Source organism: Tupaia chinensis, unplaced genomic scaffold (assembly GCF_000334495.1).
Source record: "Tupaia chinensis unplaced genomic scaffold, TupChi_1.0 Scaffold000636_1, whole genome shotgun sequence".
NCBI lineage: Eukaryota > Metazoa > Chordata > Mammalia > Scandentia > Tupaiidae > Tupaia > Tupaia belangeri.
This window is the reverse complement of record NW_006160157.1, coordinates 223,502-242,517: the sequence shown is the minus strand read 5'-3', so window position 1 is coordinate 242,517 and position 19,016 is coordinate 223,502. Positions and strand designations below refer to the sequence as shown.

Genomic DNA, 19,016 nt, shown 5'->3' with positions numbered 1-19,016 from the left:
AGTTCATCTGTTGTGCAGATCTGGAACATACTTGTAGACACATTAGGCTGCCAACTTTGAATTCCATATATTGAATGGTACCCTTGACATTCTCTTTCAAACAAAGAAAATGTACTCAGTTAAAACTGGAGCTTCACTAGGTAAAAGGAATCAGGGTAATGTAGGCTATCCAGAATCCCTTTGCCAAAACAACAACTAAACACAAGTTGTACAATCAGATACATTAAGAAATAACAGTGGGGACCATCAGGTAGTTCGGTGGTTAAGAAACTGGACTCCCACACAGCCAATCACACTTCAAGTCCTAGACCCAGCAGTTTGAACATCACAATGGGCGCACCTGTGTGTGTGCTCAAAATCCCTAGAGAAGAATGGACGAGAATGGATTATGGCATGGCCATCCCTCCTCCTTGGTGGGGAGGGAGTGGATTTCTCACATTCCCTCTCTTTGTCTCTCTTTGTCTCTCTCCAATAAGTGCACACACCTTAGGGCAAAAAAACTTTTAAAAAATTAAAAGAAATAAACTTGGGGTCAAGTAGCTTTCCTTGTTTTCTTTTTCACAGTATCATGTTTTATTCTATACTATTTAAAAAAAAATAGGTACTACAACATTGTAGATGTCTGAGATGCAGATGATCTTTATCTTTTCTGTCTTTCTAGGTTATGGATAGTAATTGGTCAGAGCATTTCTACAACCACTGAAGGAACAGGATCAATTTCTTCACGTTACGAATTACTTGAAGCCCAAGACAAAAATTCAAAGTGCTACTTAGTAAAATATATTCTAAGAGGATAGGGATGGAAGAGTGTGTCAAGAAAATGTTGTTCCAATACTTTCTGATGGTTTATAATTATCTGAGGATAAAGCGGAGGATATTATTTGGACAATTTTTTCAGGACAAAACCACACAGATAAATGTTTTAAAGCACTTACAGGAATATTCTTTCTGCTTTACTGTTAAAAGTATGCCACCTGGCAGCTAGTGGTGCAGTGGTAAACCCCAAAGCTCTGTGAAGCAGCCTCACCTGGAAGGTTTCCCTTCAAGTCTATAGATCTCCCTGAGTATACTGGACATATGTACATGCATATGTACATGACCCAGCAGTACCCAAAGGCCAGGGCTAGTTGGTGGCATCAAGACTCGATCAGGGTCTCTCTCTCTCTCTCTCTCTCCTCTCTTGCTCTTGAAAGAAATAAACCTTTAAAAATATGCTATGAAAGTGCCAGTACAAGAAAAGGGAGAGATACACAAAATTCTCATGCCATACAAAATTTGGTATATTGTGCATTTTGAGAACATATGTTTGTAGTAACAAAATTGACCACCCCAGAATGAAAGAAATAAGAAAAAAAAAATAACTGAGTTTTAATTGTCTGTCTGGATTAAACCACAACTCATCAAGCAAAGCACATCCTACAAGATGCTCCAGAAAAACATGAGGTGGGCAGAGGCTCGTTACAACGAGCATGAAGAACACAACAGAAGAGCAGGCTGGTGAGAAGTGTCGTTCAACTAACTGTCACGTGGACCCACAGAGAGAAGTCAGGAGTTCAGGCAGGCTACTAGGAGATGGGTGGCATATGGAGAGGGGGACAGAAATGGGGACAGGATAAACATGCACATCTACAGACTGGTTTATATTCATTTAATAGAGTTGTAGGTAGCCCAAGCATACATTAAATTTCTCTTTTCTAGTTGAAATCCAGTCATCTGAATACACTAATATGCAAGAGGTTCCAGTATATAAAAATTCCTATTGAGTATATAATTTGCCTCCCAGATCTCAGAGAAGCAAAGATAATGTTTACCACTGTATGGATAATAAAATTTTTTTAATAAAATAGGGATTGAGCTCATTTTGAGACTCTCATACTAGTTCTTTGAACTGACCATCTATTATAACATGACACAAAACGTAAAATAGAAAAAGGCATAAACAAAATCACTTTGAGGTATTTCAAGGAATAAAAATTGCCTATCCATAGTACTCACATTCTTTGTTATTATCTTCTTTAAAGCAAAGGCTCCTTTGTTTTAGAGAAAGAGATTTTTTGCTATAGCACATGTGCACTCACCAGAGAGACAGAGAGAGACAGAAAGCAAGAAATCATTCCCTGGGGGAATGGCCATGCAGCAGTTCCTTTAAAGGAGAGGCTTTTTTCAAGCACTTAATGGACATTTACACACACACACACACACACACACACACACCAAAAATATATATATATACAACAAATATATATATATATGTATACACACAACAAATATATATATATATATATATATATATATATTTGTATATTTTTCCCCCCATTTGGCCATTCTTTGTTTATTTTTTTCCCCTAATGGATTTTCAACTTCTAGAATGATTTCTGGAAGAAAGCAAGAACTCGATAAATATTGTCGAATTGATAAATACTTTGGTTTACATACAATGAGACTCCAAAAAGTTTATTTTAAAAAATGGAATTAAAGAACAAGTTTATTTTGGTGCAAAATGTTTTTATTTATTTATTTATTTATTTTGAGAGGTTTTCGCTATAGGGCGTGTGCACTCACCAGACAGACAGAGAGAGACATAGAGACAGAAAGCGAGAAATCACCCCCCAGGGGGGATGGTCACACCGCAATCCCTTCTCCTCCATTCTCCTCTCGGGATCTTGGGCACGCACGCACACATGCCCGGCGTGAGTTTTAAGCCACCGGGTCCGGGACACGAACCGCGGTCAACTACGTGGGAGTCCAGCGACATAGCCATTATGCTAACTGCTGGTTCCCTTGGTGCAAAATTTTTGAAATCCAGTTTATCCCCCTGGACTAGTGGCTAAGGAAGCTGGTTCCCACAAGGTGAACTACACAACTTGAATCCCAGCCCTGGTGTCTTGAAAATTATACCAGAAACATGTGTGTGAGTGCCCCAAATCCCAGAGATATGGTAGTGAAGATGGCTGGATCCCACATGGCCTGCTGCTAGGTTCAAATCCAGATCTAGTGGCTTGGGAAATACGCCAGGCACAGAAAGTGAAGGAATTGTAGCATGGCTATCCCCTGTAAGAGGTGATTCTTCTCTCTCTCTCTCTCTCTCTCTCTCTCTCTCTCTCTCTCTCTCTCTCTTTCTCTCTCTCCCCTCTCAGCCCCCTGATAGGCATGGGCCCTATAGCAAACTAGAAAACAAAATTCAACAGGATGGAGAAATGGAAAAGGTGTTTTGCAATGACCATGCCCCATTGGAGCGGATGCTTTTTCTCATTTCCTCTCTCTCTGTCTCTCTGTCTCTTTCTGGAGAGTACACACATCCTCCGGTAAAAATAAATAGAGAGAGAGAAAGAAAGAGAAATCCATGCATAGTTTTTTCATAATGCATATTTTCCTTGAAATATTTGAAGACCCTTTATACTAATAGTATCAATAAATCTGTAAATAAGGAGAGCTTTGACCCTGAAGAAGCACAGCAAGAGGAGAGGATAGGCCCAGACTCTTCTCTTCTCGCTATCAGTACTTGGGCTATATCAGATGAGGGTAATTTATAGTTATCATGTACTTCCTCATTAGACTTGTTTATTCAGGTTCTATTATACGTCAAGTATGGAGCTAATTATTAAGACTATCATTGCTGTAGCTTTTAAGTATATCTTTGATGCAGTCAATCTAACCCAAATAATCAGATTTTTTTTTCAGCTAGCACGGCTGCATTTATTCTTACAAACACACAGGGCGGTAGAAGTGCAAGCCAGGAGTTCTGTAGAGCACTGAACAAACATCACATGTTGCCACCCCTATCTGTGAGGTAAGCCCAGATATACCCTTCTCCTCAGGGGACTGTCACCTGCAGAACACCTGAACACTCTGATTTAAGGCAGTTTGGGTCCGGGCACCTTGGTCTTGGTGCTTTTATTGGTAATATTTTAGTCTGTGGCCTCTGGCACTAAACTGGACATATCTACCCTGCCTCACTGCCCACTGCCCTCTGTTCCAGATCTCTGCCGTTTTCTTGACAAGTTCCTGCACAGGGCCCACAGCTCTGGAACACCTTCTCCAGATGTGCAAGTGTTGACTGTAGACTCCACTACTCACAGGGTCCTGATTTGGGGATTGTGCCATCCTTACCCCAGCAGCTGCCAAGGCTGGGCAAGCTACTCTGTCCTGGGCAAATTCACCACAGAAATGCAGATCTACACTTGGCTTCCATGGTCGCCTTTTATCTCCCCCTCTCCAAGTCACCTAGCACCACTGCCCTTACACTGACTGTCCTATGTCCCTTTGCACATGTGCCTTTTGCCTGCAGAAGCCAGAAAGGGCTAGACAGTCTCTGTGGATGGGCAAGAGGCTCAGAATGGAAATGTTCTTGCTCCCTGCAGGTATTTTCACACAGTTCTTGCAATGCTGGCCCTGGAGAGAGTTGCAGAGCCCCGTTTCAGAGTGTTGCCTCTGTTCCCCAGACCTGCAGCGGCTGTGCCTCCTGTGATGCTGCCAGCCAACCACAGCCCTAGACGCTGCATGTCCCTCTCAGTCTTCCACAACTTGAGATCTGAGAAAAGCACACAGATGCCCATCAAGCATGAACAGGATTTCCTTCAGGATAGTTTTTAACAAATAACAAAGAAGGCCTATCATGGGACCAGCAGTTAGCGTAATGGCTATGTCGCTGGACTCCCACATAGTCTACCGTAGTTCGAGTCCCGGACCTGGTGGCTTAAAATTCACTCCGGCGCGTGTGCGTGCATGCCCAAGATCCCGAGAGGAGAATGGAGGAGAAGGGATTGCGGCGTGGCCATCCTCCCTGGGGGGTGATTTCTCACTTTCTGTCTCTCTGTCTCTCTCTGTCTGTCTGGCGAGCACACGTGCCCTATAGCAAAAACCTCTCCAAAAAAAAAAGCCTATCTTTCCATCTTGTGTGTGTGCGTGTGTGTCATAAGGTACACGTGCTTCCCAGAGAAAGACGAGACAGAGGAGGAGAGAAATGAGGAAGTGCTCCACAGAGGGCATGGCCACACTTCAATCCCTTCTCATCCCTTCTCATGTCTAGGACTTGAACCATGTAGCTGACCATATGGGACACCTTAACCACCATGACACTGTCTGGCCTTGACTTTCTGTCTTCTAATCATCTCTCACATAGAGCAAAAAGAGTCTGAACCGACCCGTATACTTCTAGTGGTCACGGGACATCCAGTGAAAGAAAAGACTAACACTTGCTCATGTGAGGCCCACACCTGTCTTGACTGCCAATCCCCTTGGGCTGGGAGCTCTGTCCGCTCCCATTCAAGCCTTGCCATGGTCTTGGGTGAGGAAAAGAAAAAAAGGGACCAAGAAAGAAGCCTAGTATAACAAGAGGTACCCTCCAGTGGGATCACAGGGGACATTATGCCCATCTCTGCAGATTGAGAGGTTGTATAGCACCCGGAGATTTGCTGTACAACCCAATCCTGAGTATCCACAGGGGGAACCCCCGTACTGTGGTCAGAGGAATGTGGCAATAGAATGACCCATGCCGGAATGAGGCAGGGCCCTTGTACTGGCAGGGGCCTAGAAGCTGGCTTCGGTCTCTCTCCACCCTGTCTGAGAGCCACAGTCTAAGTCAAAGCCCACCCAACTGCACCAGCATAGTTACCCACCCAGGGCTAGTTCTCAAAAGTTAAAAAAAAAACAAAACAGGGGGCTAGGAGGCAGGGGTAAAGAAAAAATAATTAACAGACACAAGAATGGAAAGTTGTCTGCTGAGGACAATGTGTATGGTAATATCTTTGACTTGATTGACATGGACTGCATGTATGCTTTGAAACATCATATTTATGTTGTAAAGATGTGCAACAACTAAATGTAAATTGAAAAGAAAGTTTAAGAAAGAAAAGTAAAAGAGAGAGGCCACACTGACATAATTTTTATCACCGTATATTGTTTGTTATTTCATTATTATTTATTGTTGTTAACCTTTTACTCTGCCTAATTGAAGCTTTATTATAGATATTCATATATGGAAAAAAACAAGGGGAGTAGGGAGAGTTGGTATTATCTGCTGTTTCAGATACCCACCATGGGTCTTGGAATGCATCCTTCATGGATGAAGGACAACTGTGGGGCTGCATTTCTGGCAACCTTATTTGAATGTGGATCTCTTAGACCTTCTAATTTTCTTCAAAGCATTTTCCCTTTGTATTTTTACTTACTTTTTGGAGATTCTTTGGGGTTTATTTACAACCCACTATTGGTTTTAAAATATTTATTGAATACTTCCCATATGACGAAACAATTCAAGACCCTTTTCATACTATCAGTGAACAAAACAAAAATTTCTGTTCTCTGGAATGAAAAAAAAGCTAAACATAATAGGAAGGTACAGATTGCTTCCTATACCTCCCTCTGCTGGTAACCACAAAAACAGCAGGTTCTTGAGCCAGCCTGGGACATTCAAAATAACCTTTAGCTTAAAGATTGGATAAAGAAACTAGCCAAGGGACCAGCAGATGGTGCTATGGTTACATCCCTGGACTCTCATGTAGTGGTTCGAGTCCTGAACCCAATGGCTTAAAACACACTTGGCGCATGTGCATGAGTACCCGAAATCCCAAGAGGAGACTGGAGGAGAAAGGACTGCGGCATGGCCATCCCCGCTGGGGGGTGATTTCTCACTTTGTGCTTCTCTCTGTCTCTGGTGAGTGCACATACCCTAAAATAAAAACTTCTCTTAAAAAATAAACAAAAACAAAAAAACTAACCAAGACCAAGGAAATAAAAATAAGCAAATATGTGCATAGTGGGGCATGCACATTTTTTTTTCCCTAACTAGGGAAGAGCTGACCAAAGTCACTACACTCACTCAACTGGACCTGATAGGGATGCCCCAGTTCCAGTGATGATGGAAGCTCCCATCGTGCTGCATCAATGAACCTGCGTGCTCTAGTCCTTGTCATGGCAAGACAGGTGGCATATGAGGATGAACAAAAGGACCCTCTTTATGCTCTCTTGAGGGTCTAATCTGCAACCCACACTACAGCTAGAAAAAAGAGGAGAACATATAGAATTTCTTAAACTGGTCCCAGTCAAATTTGTTTTCAAAGAGTCTCAGCTGCAAACTATAAAGTGCTATTTTTTTGTTTTTGTTTTTGTTTTTGTCTCAACACAACTCTATTCATCACAGCCTGGGCACAACGGCTCTTTCTCTAGAGCACCAAATACCAGCCAAGAAGTCTGTGTTTTGTCTAACCACCTTTGTCACCCACCACAAGAACCAGAACCCCTCTGCTCCTGCCCTCACTGAAGTGGCTTTTCCACACTGCTCCAATGGCAGGGGAAAACGGCGGCATTCTGCCTATTACCCCAAAACCCAGATGGGAGCCTCTGGCCTGGTTAGGGCTGTCTGCAGAGGGTCGGTGCCTCCAGTGAATCTGGGCTGACAGCAGTTCCACTGCACTCTGGAGCTGGGGCGGGGGCTGAACCAGCACCAAGTCTCATGGCCAACAAGGTTCTTCATGGGGGTTGTATTTCCTGGAGAGTACAGGAGATAAAGTCCCCAGGCAGGATAAGCCACACCAGCATACTGAGGAGGCTACAGGCTGAGAGAGAATGAAGTTTAAATCATCAGAATCTCATCCAGATAATAACCATCCTGGAGAAGCTGGTGGCTCAAGTCCTTGTTCACCTGCTCTACAGATGAATATCTGGATTCCAGCTCACCATCACTGTCAGTCTCCAGGTTTTCACTGGGACTCTGTCTAAGAGTAGTAGAGCCCTTGCTGAATTCGCTAGCCTTGGGACCAGCAGATGGTGTAACGGTTACATCGCTGGACTCCCATAGTAGAACACAATTGGAGTCCTGGACCCAGTGGCTTCAAACTCAGGCTGGGCAAGTGTACGTGCATGCCCCAAAATCTCTAGCGGAGAATAGAAGAGAAGGGACTACAGCATGGCCGTCTCCCTGGGGGTGACTTCTAGCTTTCTGACTCTCTGGCGAGCGCATGTGCTCAGGTTCTGCTGTCACCATGGCTTGGCCACAATCCGCTAGTCAGATTTTTAATAACTTTAATTGTATAAAAATGAGGCAAAATCAAAAACTGAGAAAGTTCATATTCAGTATTTAAGAAAAATAAATAAATAGAGACCTCCCTGGGATCATGACCATTCAATCACTTTTCACTGTATAGCAGTTACTAAAGTGCTAAACAAAGTTCTACGTAAAGATACTTTTGAAGAAAAATCTAGAAGTGTGTCCACTCTGCTGAACTTTGGTTAAAAAAAAGAAAAAAAAACAAAACAAAGATCTTACATGTTTAGAAAATATTAACAAGTGTTAAAAACTGGGGCCAGCAGGTGGCACAGTGGTTAAGGTGCTGGACTCCCACATAGCTGACCATGGTTTGAGTCCCAGACCCAGCATGTGTGCATCATGCCCAAAACCCCAACAGGAGATGGGACTGTGGTATGGCCATCTCACTTACTCTCTTTCTCTCTCTCTCTGGCAAGTGCACATGCCCTATAGCAAAAATCTCCTTTAAAAAAACAGCGTTATAAACTAAACATACAATATTTTTAGCTCTATACTCAAACAAAAAATTCTGTCAATTAAAATGTCCCTTTCCTCATCATTCTGATTGCTTTAGATTTTGCTGTAATAAAATGTACATGAGAGAAAACATGATTTCAGCATTTTTAGTGTATAATGATAACACTGGTAATAATTCTTTGGTAGTCATGACGAGTTTATTTTTGAACTGTCTATAAGGGGACCACAAAGAATATGTAAATTATATATTTCTATGCCAAAGAGAATGTGTAAACCCTTTAGCATCCTTATTTATCATTCCTGTGCTATCTTTATACTAAGGATCTGTCATAAATAAGTTCGTGTTTCACTCGAGAAGCAATAAAGTGGTAGTAAAATCAGCAAGCTTTAAATCTGTCAGCACACTACTTTACTGGGAGGTATAAATTACTAATCTACAATCTATTAGTCTTAATTCTCAAGATATGACTTTGAGCCAGTCATCAAACACAAAGCCAGGATTACCTCCAGAAAAAGTGGTTGCATTCCTATATGCTTGATACCACATGTGCAAACGTGGGTCTAAAACCACACTTGGCACAATCTGTATGCAGATATATGTTTAAACATGGGGATGTTTTTCTGTCTTGAGGAAGAGGACATTGCAAAGTAAGGCAAAAATGGTAGCATCTTGATAAACCATGTTACTCATTTTAACTACTATTAGACATACAGAGGCCTATGCTGGATATTCGTTATATAATCCATCCAATTGCACCTTGTTCCTATCAGGAAACTCATCACACAGCATGGAGAGCTCATGATCCTGGGATAGCTTTCAAATGTGGTGCTAATCGCATTTACTGATTGCTTCATATAGATAACTTCGGTCACCTTCTAAGTTATAAGCAAATAAACAAAAACACAGAACTTCCTCACTATTCATAGTTATATTATTGTAGTGGGCAAATTGTGCCTCTCGCCTCCCCCCTAAAGTGACAAGTCTACATCCTAAACCTCAGAAATTTTGACTGACCTTTTTTGAGAAAAGTAAGTCTTTGGAGACGTAATTATATAATAAAATTAAGGATCCCATGGTGAATTCTCTGGAATTACCTGGGTGGAGTCCAAGTCTTATAACATGTGCATGAAGAGGACAATGACAGAGGATAAGGCCATGTGAAGACAGAGGTGTAGACAGCCACAAGATATGGAATGCCTGGAGCCAGAAGTTGAAAGGGACAAGCAAAGAGTCTTCTCTAGAACGTCTAGAGGGGGCAAGGATCTGCTAATACTTTCATTTTTAACTTCTGCTCTCCATAATTGTGAGAACAAATTTCTGTTGTGTTAAATCACCCGGCTTATGATAATTTGCTATGGCAACCACAGGACACATAGTTACTGAAACAAATGCTTCTCATGTTTGAGACAATACAAAGGAGATGTTATGAGCTGAACTGTGTTCCCTCAAAATTCATATGAAGCCCTAACCCATCATGTCTCAGAATGTGACTGCATTCAGAGATAGGACCTTTGAAGAGGTGACTAAGAAAACATGAGGGCATTACAGTGGGCCCTAATCCCCTCCAAATGGTGTCATAAGAAAAGGAGATCAAATCATACAGAGAGATACAGGCTGCATGTGCACACGGACCACCACGTGAAAAGGCAGTGAGAGAGCACCATCTGCAAGCCGAAGAGAGAGGCTCAGAGGAAGCGAGCCCTGCCAGCATCTTGATCTTGAACTTCCAGCATCCACGTGCATGCATGTGTGCCCAGATCCTGACAAGCCAGAGAACTAGGGAAAGGGAATTGAGGCATAAGATTTTTACAAGGATGTTTCTGTCCCTACCTATCCTCTATCTCCCAGGCATGCACATGTGCTCTCTATCATAAATACATCAATAAAATTTTTAAAAGAGAAAGAGAGAGCAAGTGACTGGCAACTTGGGACCAGATGGAGGTGCATCAGTAAAACATGTCACTTTGGGAAGTTGACCCACATGGAAGGTTCTGGATTTGTGTCTAAAGATGCCCCTGCACATGGTAGGCATGTCTGTGCTCATGATCAGGGACTGGCTAGAGCTCAGGGTGGATCACAGCACCAGGACCCTGCCATAGGTGCTATCTCTCACTCTTTCTCTGTATTTCTCACTCATGCAAGAAATAAATAAAACCTTTTGGAAAAAAGAAGAGGGAGATAGCATTGAACATCTGTAATAGATCGATTAGACATGGTAAATATCTGTGTAAGGGTTACAACTACAGGGCTGAAGAAAAACAGTATTCAGAAGAGAACTCTGGGTGCCAGAAAAAACACCTTAGAAATGAACCAGTTTCACACACTCATCCTATACATATCAAAACCAAGGTTCCAAAGACTAGCAGCTTACCACTGTAGATTTGGCTTGAGTGACAGAACAAGGATTGTGGCACAGGTCCCCTAAACCCCAGAGTAACACTTCCACAACTTTACCAGTGCCTCTCTCACTATTTTCTTCTTTCTGTACAGTGATATAACCACTACACCACCTGCCAGCCTCTGATTTGGATTTTTAGTGATGGCATTCAGGTTTTCTGCGGTTGGATTCAACGGCACCTCACCGTTTCTCAAGCATGCAATCTCTTCTAACCCTCTGACTTTGTGCATTTAGATCAGCAACAGAATCATGTTAGTACAGAGGAAGCAATAAAACCTTCCAACTTGGTTCAAAAATCTGTTAGTACAAGGGAACATGACTTTTTTTCTTAGCATAAACACATTTGAAGGAAGTCTACTTGTATTTATACAGTTCATTCACCCAAATTTTTACTTTGTACCTGGAGTGAAGAAGAATTTTCATATTTTCCCTGCCTTCGGCAAAAGAAGGTAAAGGACAAATTTTGGAAGAAACATAGAGAAACTTTAAACTTCATCACTTTCTGGAAGAGTGGCAGTGACACTTCCAGACACTATTCTGGGTATATTTTATGCAGTGATTCATTTAATTGCATAATAAATGCAAAATGAGCATTATTATTCTATTTACCATGTGAAGAAAATAAGACAGAGAGGTTAGGGACCTTGTTTAAGGCCACATTGAAATTAAAACATTATGGAACGAGCAGATGGCATAATGGGTACATAGCCATACTCCCACATAGTTGACCACGGTTCAAGTCCCAGAGCCGGTGGCTTAAAACTCACACCAGGTACGTGTGCATGCAGGTCCAAAGTCCCAAGAGGAAAATGGAGGAGAAGGGACTGTGACATGATCATCCCCCTGGGGGATGATTTCTCACTTTCTGTCTCTCCGTTTCTCTCTGTCTTTCTGGCAAGTGCATATGCCCTATAGCAAAAATCTCTCTCTAAATTAAAACAGTAGTCGAGCCGGAATGTAGTTCTAGGTCTGTCTCATTATCAAACCTATGTTTCACGGGCTACATACATAAAACAAGAGTAAGGTGTGGCCTTATAGACAAACCCCATAGGTTTAGCAGGATAGAATCACAGAATGGAAATTCAGCTGAAAAGAATTTTAAGAACAAAACCGGTCTATCTGTCCCTCCAAGATACCAAGCTTATATCTGCTTAGAAGCTTTACTTTTACAGTTTCTTCTGCCTGGAACACTCAACCCAAATCACTCCATGCTCTGTCTTGCTCTTCATTTTGGTCTCTACTCAAAAGTCATGTCCTTGAAACAAATTTCTCTGTCCATCTTATCTAAGCAGACCTACCCTCTTTACTCCATCACATGTCTCATCTTCAATCACACTGCCTTGTTTCCTACACTAGCATTACCTGAGATTGTCTTGTTCACTAATTTATTTGTTTGTCTTCTCCTTTGAATCCTTCCTATTTCAATAAAATTCCATGGGAACAGAGAAGTTATTGTTCAACGGCATCTTCAGAGCCTATGAGGTAGTAAATAAATCTTTGCTGAATAAATCCATCCTAGTTGTTCTTTAATCAAGAATCCAAGTTAATTTCTTCTCATTCATGCGTAGCTTGTAGAATCTCTCCAGATTGTTCTACTGAAAACTTATAGCATCCTTCACATTTTGGGAGCCTTAGAACATAAGCCACGACTGGCCAGACATGCCTTCTCCCTGCCCTTGCCTGCCTTCAAGTTGTCATATTTGAATCCCTTCTTCAAGCAGACCTAGATTCCTGCTCAGGGACCCGTAGGGCCAACTCTGATTCTTCCACAATTGGGTTGGATATAAGTTCTCCCTGTTCGTAATAATTTTATGTTTCCTAACAGTTTTACCTGCATATCATTATATCATTAAACATTTTATAATACACATTAAGTTTAAGCTCCCCCAATTCTTCTCCCTCCTAACATAGCAAACATAAAAAGGAGAACAAGAAAAATATTAAGTTGAATCTCCACCCCACGCTGTACAAATAATCCCCACCCCTGGAAAAATAAATAAATAAAAGAGGGAGGAAAAACAACACTCTGGGGTTTTTTTTTTTTACACTGTAATATTCAATTTTCTGATCAATAATTGTATTCCACACTGGGAATAAATATACTTGCTATTGCTTCAAGGGATAAACTAAATTGTAGACCAAAATGTGATCCAGAGGAAGCATGGTGTGTTAAACAGCTAAAGACAACATGGGTACATTAAACTCACTTGGATTGAACATACAACCAAGTCAAGGTCCAGGTGGCTTCCAGCCATCCATTATTTAGAAAAATAAGTTTAATTTGAACTACTTGAGAACTGGATTTGTGGCAATGCATTGGGCGAGCTGTGGGAAATGGAGAAAAGTTAGCCCAAGATGGCTGAGTTGCAAAAATAGTTGCTCTCTGATTTGGAATTTTAAAGGAACCTTTGCTACAAATCTCCATATAATTGTTTCATACCCAAATTAAACCTGCCACATGTTCAATCCCCTGCAACACCGATTGAATCAAGCTGCATAAGACCATTCCTTTTCTCTCCCATTCAATTTATTCTGTCCATTTTTTTAGAGTATATTGAACATCTCTGCAATTCACAATAGAAATATCACAACTATAGAGAAAATGTGGGCTTTCATAAACCACTGAAGCGTGTTCTTGATTCAGAAATCCCAGACGGCCTGTGTCTTCAAAGTAGATTTGTTCTCCACATATAAACCTCATTTGTACGTATTTAATTGTGATCTCATTCTCTATAAAAGAAAATGTTTCACTGGCTCTGATTTCCTTCTGACGTTTCTACCCCACTTTATTAACATTCCTGGTCCTGTTTTGCAGTCTTTGCAGTCCAAACTAGAAAAGTACTTCACTTGTACTTTGAGAGTTGTAGGGAGGTGAGAAAGAAACTTTTCCAGTTCAGAAACTCCTCATATTTAAGGGAGGAAATAAAAACTCGCAAGAAGGGTATTTGAAAAGATTGCCAAGCTGTCTATTGCTTTTGGGTTTAATGTACAGAACGCTACATAATGATTTAAAACATTACACATACAAAGCCATGCCAGTGAAACCAGCTTTGCCAAATTTATTGTACGTTACTACAGGCTGAGACACTGGCGCCATCTCAAAGAAATCCACATGCATTAATATGAAACTAGGAATTTTGTAATTTTTATTGTGCCTTTTGGGGAAAACATCTCTTCCAATAAAAAGATACCTCATCTTTTCTCTATTTAAAATTTTTTTCATTCCATAGAAGAATTCAACTTTCTTCCTCTTATCTGGGTGAGGAACCAATTATTGGTCAAATATTTGAATCTTAAGGATAGCAAAAACAGAACATTTTGGTGAGCCAGGATACCAAGACAGAAGTACTCCTTTAACATTATTGTTTCTGCTTATTTATAAACTTACATATTATTTAACTGTTCATAACGTACTAGGTGAGATTACAGTTGCTGAGAGATTTGAGTTGAGTCAGCAAGAGTAATTACACATAAAATAAACTAAAAAACATAGCATTTCTTTAATACTGATGACCAGCCTTCATTAACAGCAGATATATTTATAAGAGAATTTCAAAAGCTTACAAAAAACATGAGTACAATAAAGATTTATTTTGGTGCAAAAAAAATTTAGATTATGCATAGCTTTTTCATAATATACATTTTCCATAAACATCGAAGATTCTTCATATTTGTAAATGTTCTAAAGTTTAAATTTTCAAATTACTATTATTTTTCAACTGCAAAACATATTCTATTATTTAAATTTTCAGTGATCTTATTAAGAGTCTTCTATAAAGGAAAATTCGTTAGTATCTATTTACTTCAGGAGCACTTTTAAAAAATATGTATAACTTGTTAAATCCAACTATTCAGTATAAATAAGAAAGATAGCGGCTTCCACTTAGTGAACATCTATGTTCCAGGCATTTCATGTTGGGAATGAATCCCAACAGACGCAATCTTCATCAGTTCATTCAATAGGCAACTAGAGGTCAAAGACGGCATATCATTTACTCAGGTCACGACTAGAGCTATGTTCTGAACCTAGCTGATCCTAAAGGCATTTTCCCTGTTGCTTTTTTCTATTTAAAAAAAAAAAAACTGATCAATTAGTACTTACCCGACTGGACGGGCTCTAAAAAAATATCACACAGATATAAAACACTTAAAAGTTGACTCAGAGGAAAACAATTCACTTTACCTAATATATAACTAAAGAACATACTAAAGTATTCTTCACAGTTCACTAATTAGTAGCCATAAATTTAAAAGAAAGCTTGTTTCAATTAAAATACATTAAATTAGTGACGTGCTGGGAAAAATCATGTCATACACTGTAAAGATGTATAGTGATTAAATGTAAATAATACATACGTATACTAAAAAATTAGAGACAAAGCATGAAGAATAAAAGGAAAAGTAGAGTTATATGTGAAAAAATGTAAGAAGGTTTAAATAAGGGGATAAATTAGGCCTAATTATGCCCACTCTTTTTATGCATATAGGAGAGGCAGTTCTTTCAGAGGCTCTCTTCAACTATGCTGACCCCAGAAATTTTGGAGGGTCACTCTACTAAGGAGAAAGCCTCAGCAGAGTTTAACGTTTTCTGGGGGCAACCCGGTGGCACAGTGGGGACCAAACTGAACTGTAATACTGGATACCACATTTGTCCAGCAAGCGCTCCAGGAGTGTTCACGCCTGTCCAAGATCCTGAGGCACTAGAGGGCAGGGGAAAGGGAATAATGATCTGGTGAGACCCTACAGAGAGTGCCTCTCTCTCTCTTTCCGATGCATACATATGCACAGTCTATCATAAATAAAATACGCAAAATTTTAAAAAAGAAAAGGGGGTTAACACTTTTGGAAGATCCTTTCACCTGAGGATACTGGTTACCAGCTTTCAACTGAAAGAGAAAGAGTGGCCTAATCATCTGAGCTTAGTTGAGGTTGGCATTGTGTGCTCCTTGTGCCAGATGTACAAAAGGGGAAGCTATTAGGTCCTATCTATCCCACAAGCCTATCAGACATCTGCTCCATGATTCAAGAGGACACAACAGAGAACACATCACTACCTTTATCTGATTCACATTGCTCTCTAAAAGGTTCTACAGAGCAGAATATCTGCCAGCCCAGAGCAACCAAACAGGTGGATATTCAAAATAGAGAAAAGAATTCTCTAAACAGGAGAGAAGCAGGCAAGCCCCTAGAGGAAGACACTAGAAATCATCGAAGCGGCAGAAGGAAGGGACCTCAGCCTGCAGTGACCTGAGAGCAAAGTAAAGCAGAAGCTGTGAGTTTCTCAAGGTTGACATTAAGAATTTGCATTGTTAATACCAGAATCAATGGACATTGTGGTTGGACAACCCTGAATTCTTTTGACCAAAATGGGTATCTCACCTGAGACTACTAAAGGTCAAGACTGGCTTGTTGTGCAAAAAGTCTTAATATTTTAGATATTAATTTATATTCCAAAGAATATCAGCAACATGTTCTTTACCTCTCATCAACCTGAATAGCTCAAAAAGGGTATGATAGTGGTAAAGAAACTTAGAATCAGGAAGCATAGCCAAAGAATGAGAACTGCCAGGAATGTTCTAATTCACCTCCCTCCAGTTTCTCGCACCTACAGAACAAGGCCTCTGTGATGTTCTCTGTCCTGTTACACGCTGAGCTCAGCTCTGCTCCTTCAGGTACCACTGAAAATAATCCAGGGACAAGTTCAGATTTACGTTATAATCATCAACTTCCCCCAAACAAACTTCACCAAAGCACACCTTCAAATGTCCCAGTGTGAAGTATATATGAAGCAAGATTTATTTCTTAATCTAATGCTTCAATCACCACAATTTTTGACATTGCAATATCAGCATTCATTTCGAAATACTGGCAAAGAGCCAAAGCATCGTTCCTACCTAAGTGCCTAAAGGTACAGGTTTCTGTGACATGAAAAAGCCAGTGCAATGTTTTTTTTCATTTTCCATCGGCACAAAACATGGCAACTTCCACAAACTGTGTAATGTGAATTTTGAAAGTCAGCAGTCTAAAAATATCCCTAAATCTATTTCTGTTTCAGTGTGAAATCTTGTAAAATACCTCAATAGTCCCATAGTGTTTGACCTACAGGACCAAGGTAAGGTAGTTTACAGTTTACCAGACAAGAAAACAAAATGAGAAAAATAATAATAGGCAAAGCTTTTTAATATAGCATTCTATGCACATTGCCACTGGAGAAACAAGCTGAAAACCCAATGTCATTCCCACATCAAGCTACTCTGCTTCTTTAACATAGCTCCTAAAAAGAACAAAGATTATTTGTGAATGCAAATATGCTAAAGAGACTGCTTTGTAACCTGCAGTCACTTGCTTATACTGCGCATCCACACACAAACCTCCTGTTCCCAATCAAGACAGGCTCTATCATTGATGTGGTTTTCTGTCGTGGAGACCTGACATCACCAAAAGTCTTAATTACCATCCTGTCACCTGACTCACACAGCTACTTTGGCTTGCTTTTGTATGAGCTGGAGCTTGGACTTGTGCCGCTTCCAGGCACAGGTCCAGTGCTCTTGTTTTAGTTTTAAGCTTTCTTATAATGAATGAATCATTGAGCCGGATATCACCTAAGGAACAAAAATTCAGAACCAGCTTCCAGGGCCACCTTGCCAATTACTATCTTTTTTAACTACTTTACCAAATGCTCAGTGAAACAGGGATCTAAACAGGTGATACCATTTTTCACACATCACACTGGCATGTTTTAAAATAGTAATGAGCAGAATTGATCATGATAAAATCAGAGTAAAATATCAATGGGTATAACATTTCAAACTGAGATTTGGCAAACATATAACCTTTTGATATGGTACTTTTATTATTAAGAATTTATGCTAATGAATAATTACCTATGCAGACAATAATATACAAATAAAGAGAATTCTTATGTACTCATTTATAATGAGGACATAGCAAAAACTACCTCAACAACATGGATTATCACACTTCTAGTTTCAAAAGATTAATTATGGCAATATTCTTCAGGCCAGTGGGTGTTAGAGTGGTTAAGGCACTGGATTCCCACATGGCTGACTATGGTTTGAGTCCTAGACCTAGCAGCTTGAAAAACATACCAGGTGTGTGTGCGTGCATGCCCAAATTTCAGAAAAGAGAATGGAGGAAAAGGGACTGTGGTGTACCATCCCCTTGGAGGTGATTTCTCAATTTCCCTCTCTCTGTCTCTTTCTGTCTCTCTCAGGCAATCACATAGGCCCTATGGCAAAACCTAAAAAAAAAAAAAAAAAACATTTTTAATATGGCAATATTCTCACTGTAGATCACCAATGTTATTTATATATAGCAGTTCATAGAGTTAAGTGAAACAAAATTCAGTTGTCATCAAGTTCATTAAAAAGACATTCTTTTTTATAAGGCTCCAGTAAGATATAAATTCCTGAGCACTCATACATCATAGACTTTAGGTCAACTTCAAAAAGAAACCAAGAACAACAGAGTGTTGTTAGAAAACATATTTAAACTGGCCAGACGTTCCTCTCTAGTGTTCAGGTGGCTTTCATTGCTATTGTCTGCTAGTGAGGCTCCAGCCACCAGTTTTAACCAGGTCTTTAATATGATCCATACCAGGGTTTGTAGAACTGAAAGAACAGGGTAGACTGTGGTATTGGTGTTAAGGTGGGCACAGACCCAGGAGATGGCTCCATTAGAAGCTGGCAACATAAAAGGCTCACCATAAAATTATTTTTTTTCTAATCATGACCCCAAATTGTATCATATTCAATTGGCCACTATAAGGCATTGTTTCCAAAAATGAGCAGATATTACTCATTAGAATAGTTTTGCACCCTTAATAATATCTAAAATATCCTACAAAATTTTATTTAGACCTAAATTGATTAAATAGAGAAAAATCTTGGTATCATAATTAATCATATCTACTTTGTAAAACAAAACTCACCAAAAATATATGAGCAAAGGCATGAAAACTCACATAAAAGAATCCAAGTGGTCCAGATATATATGGCATTTTCATTCCCAGGAGGTACTTGACCTGCGAAGTCACAACATGGGTGGCAGCCCCAGTTGTCATCGCACTGATCACAGGCTCCGTAAGCAGGAAT

The 19,016-nt window shown here is 40.1% G+C and overlaps 1 protein-coding gene across 1 annotated transcript in view; it reads right to left on the bottom strand.

Annotated features, from left to right (window-relative positions):
• The window catches only part of SLC26A7 (solute carrier family 26 member 7), a 169,550-nt gene that overhangs the window by 62,464 nt on the left and 88,070 nt on the right, over window positions 1-19,016 (bottom strand). Inside the window, exon 6 of the mRNA XM_006159563.3 lies at window positions 18,887-19,016. This exon is cut by the window's right edge and continues 9 nt beyond it. Coding sequence (XP_006159625.1) covers window positions 18,887-19,016 — 130 coding nt within the window. The remainder of the gene's footprint in view (window positions 1-18,886) is intronic.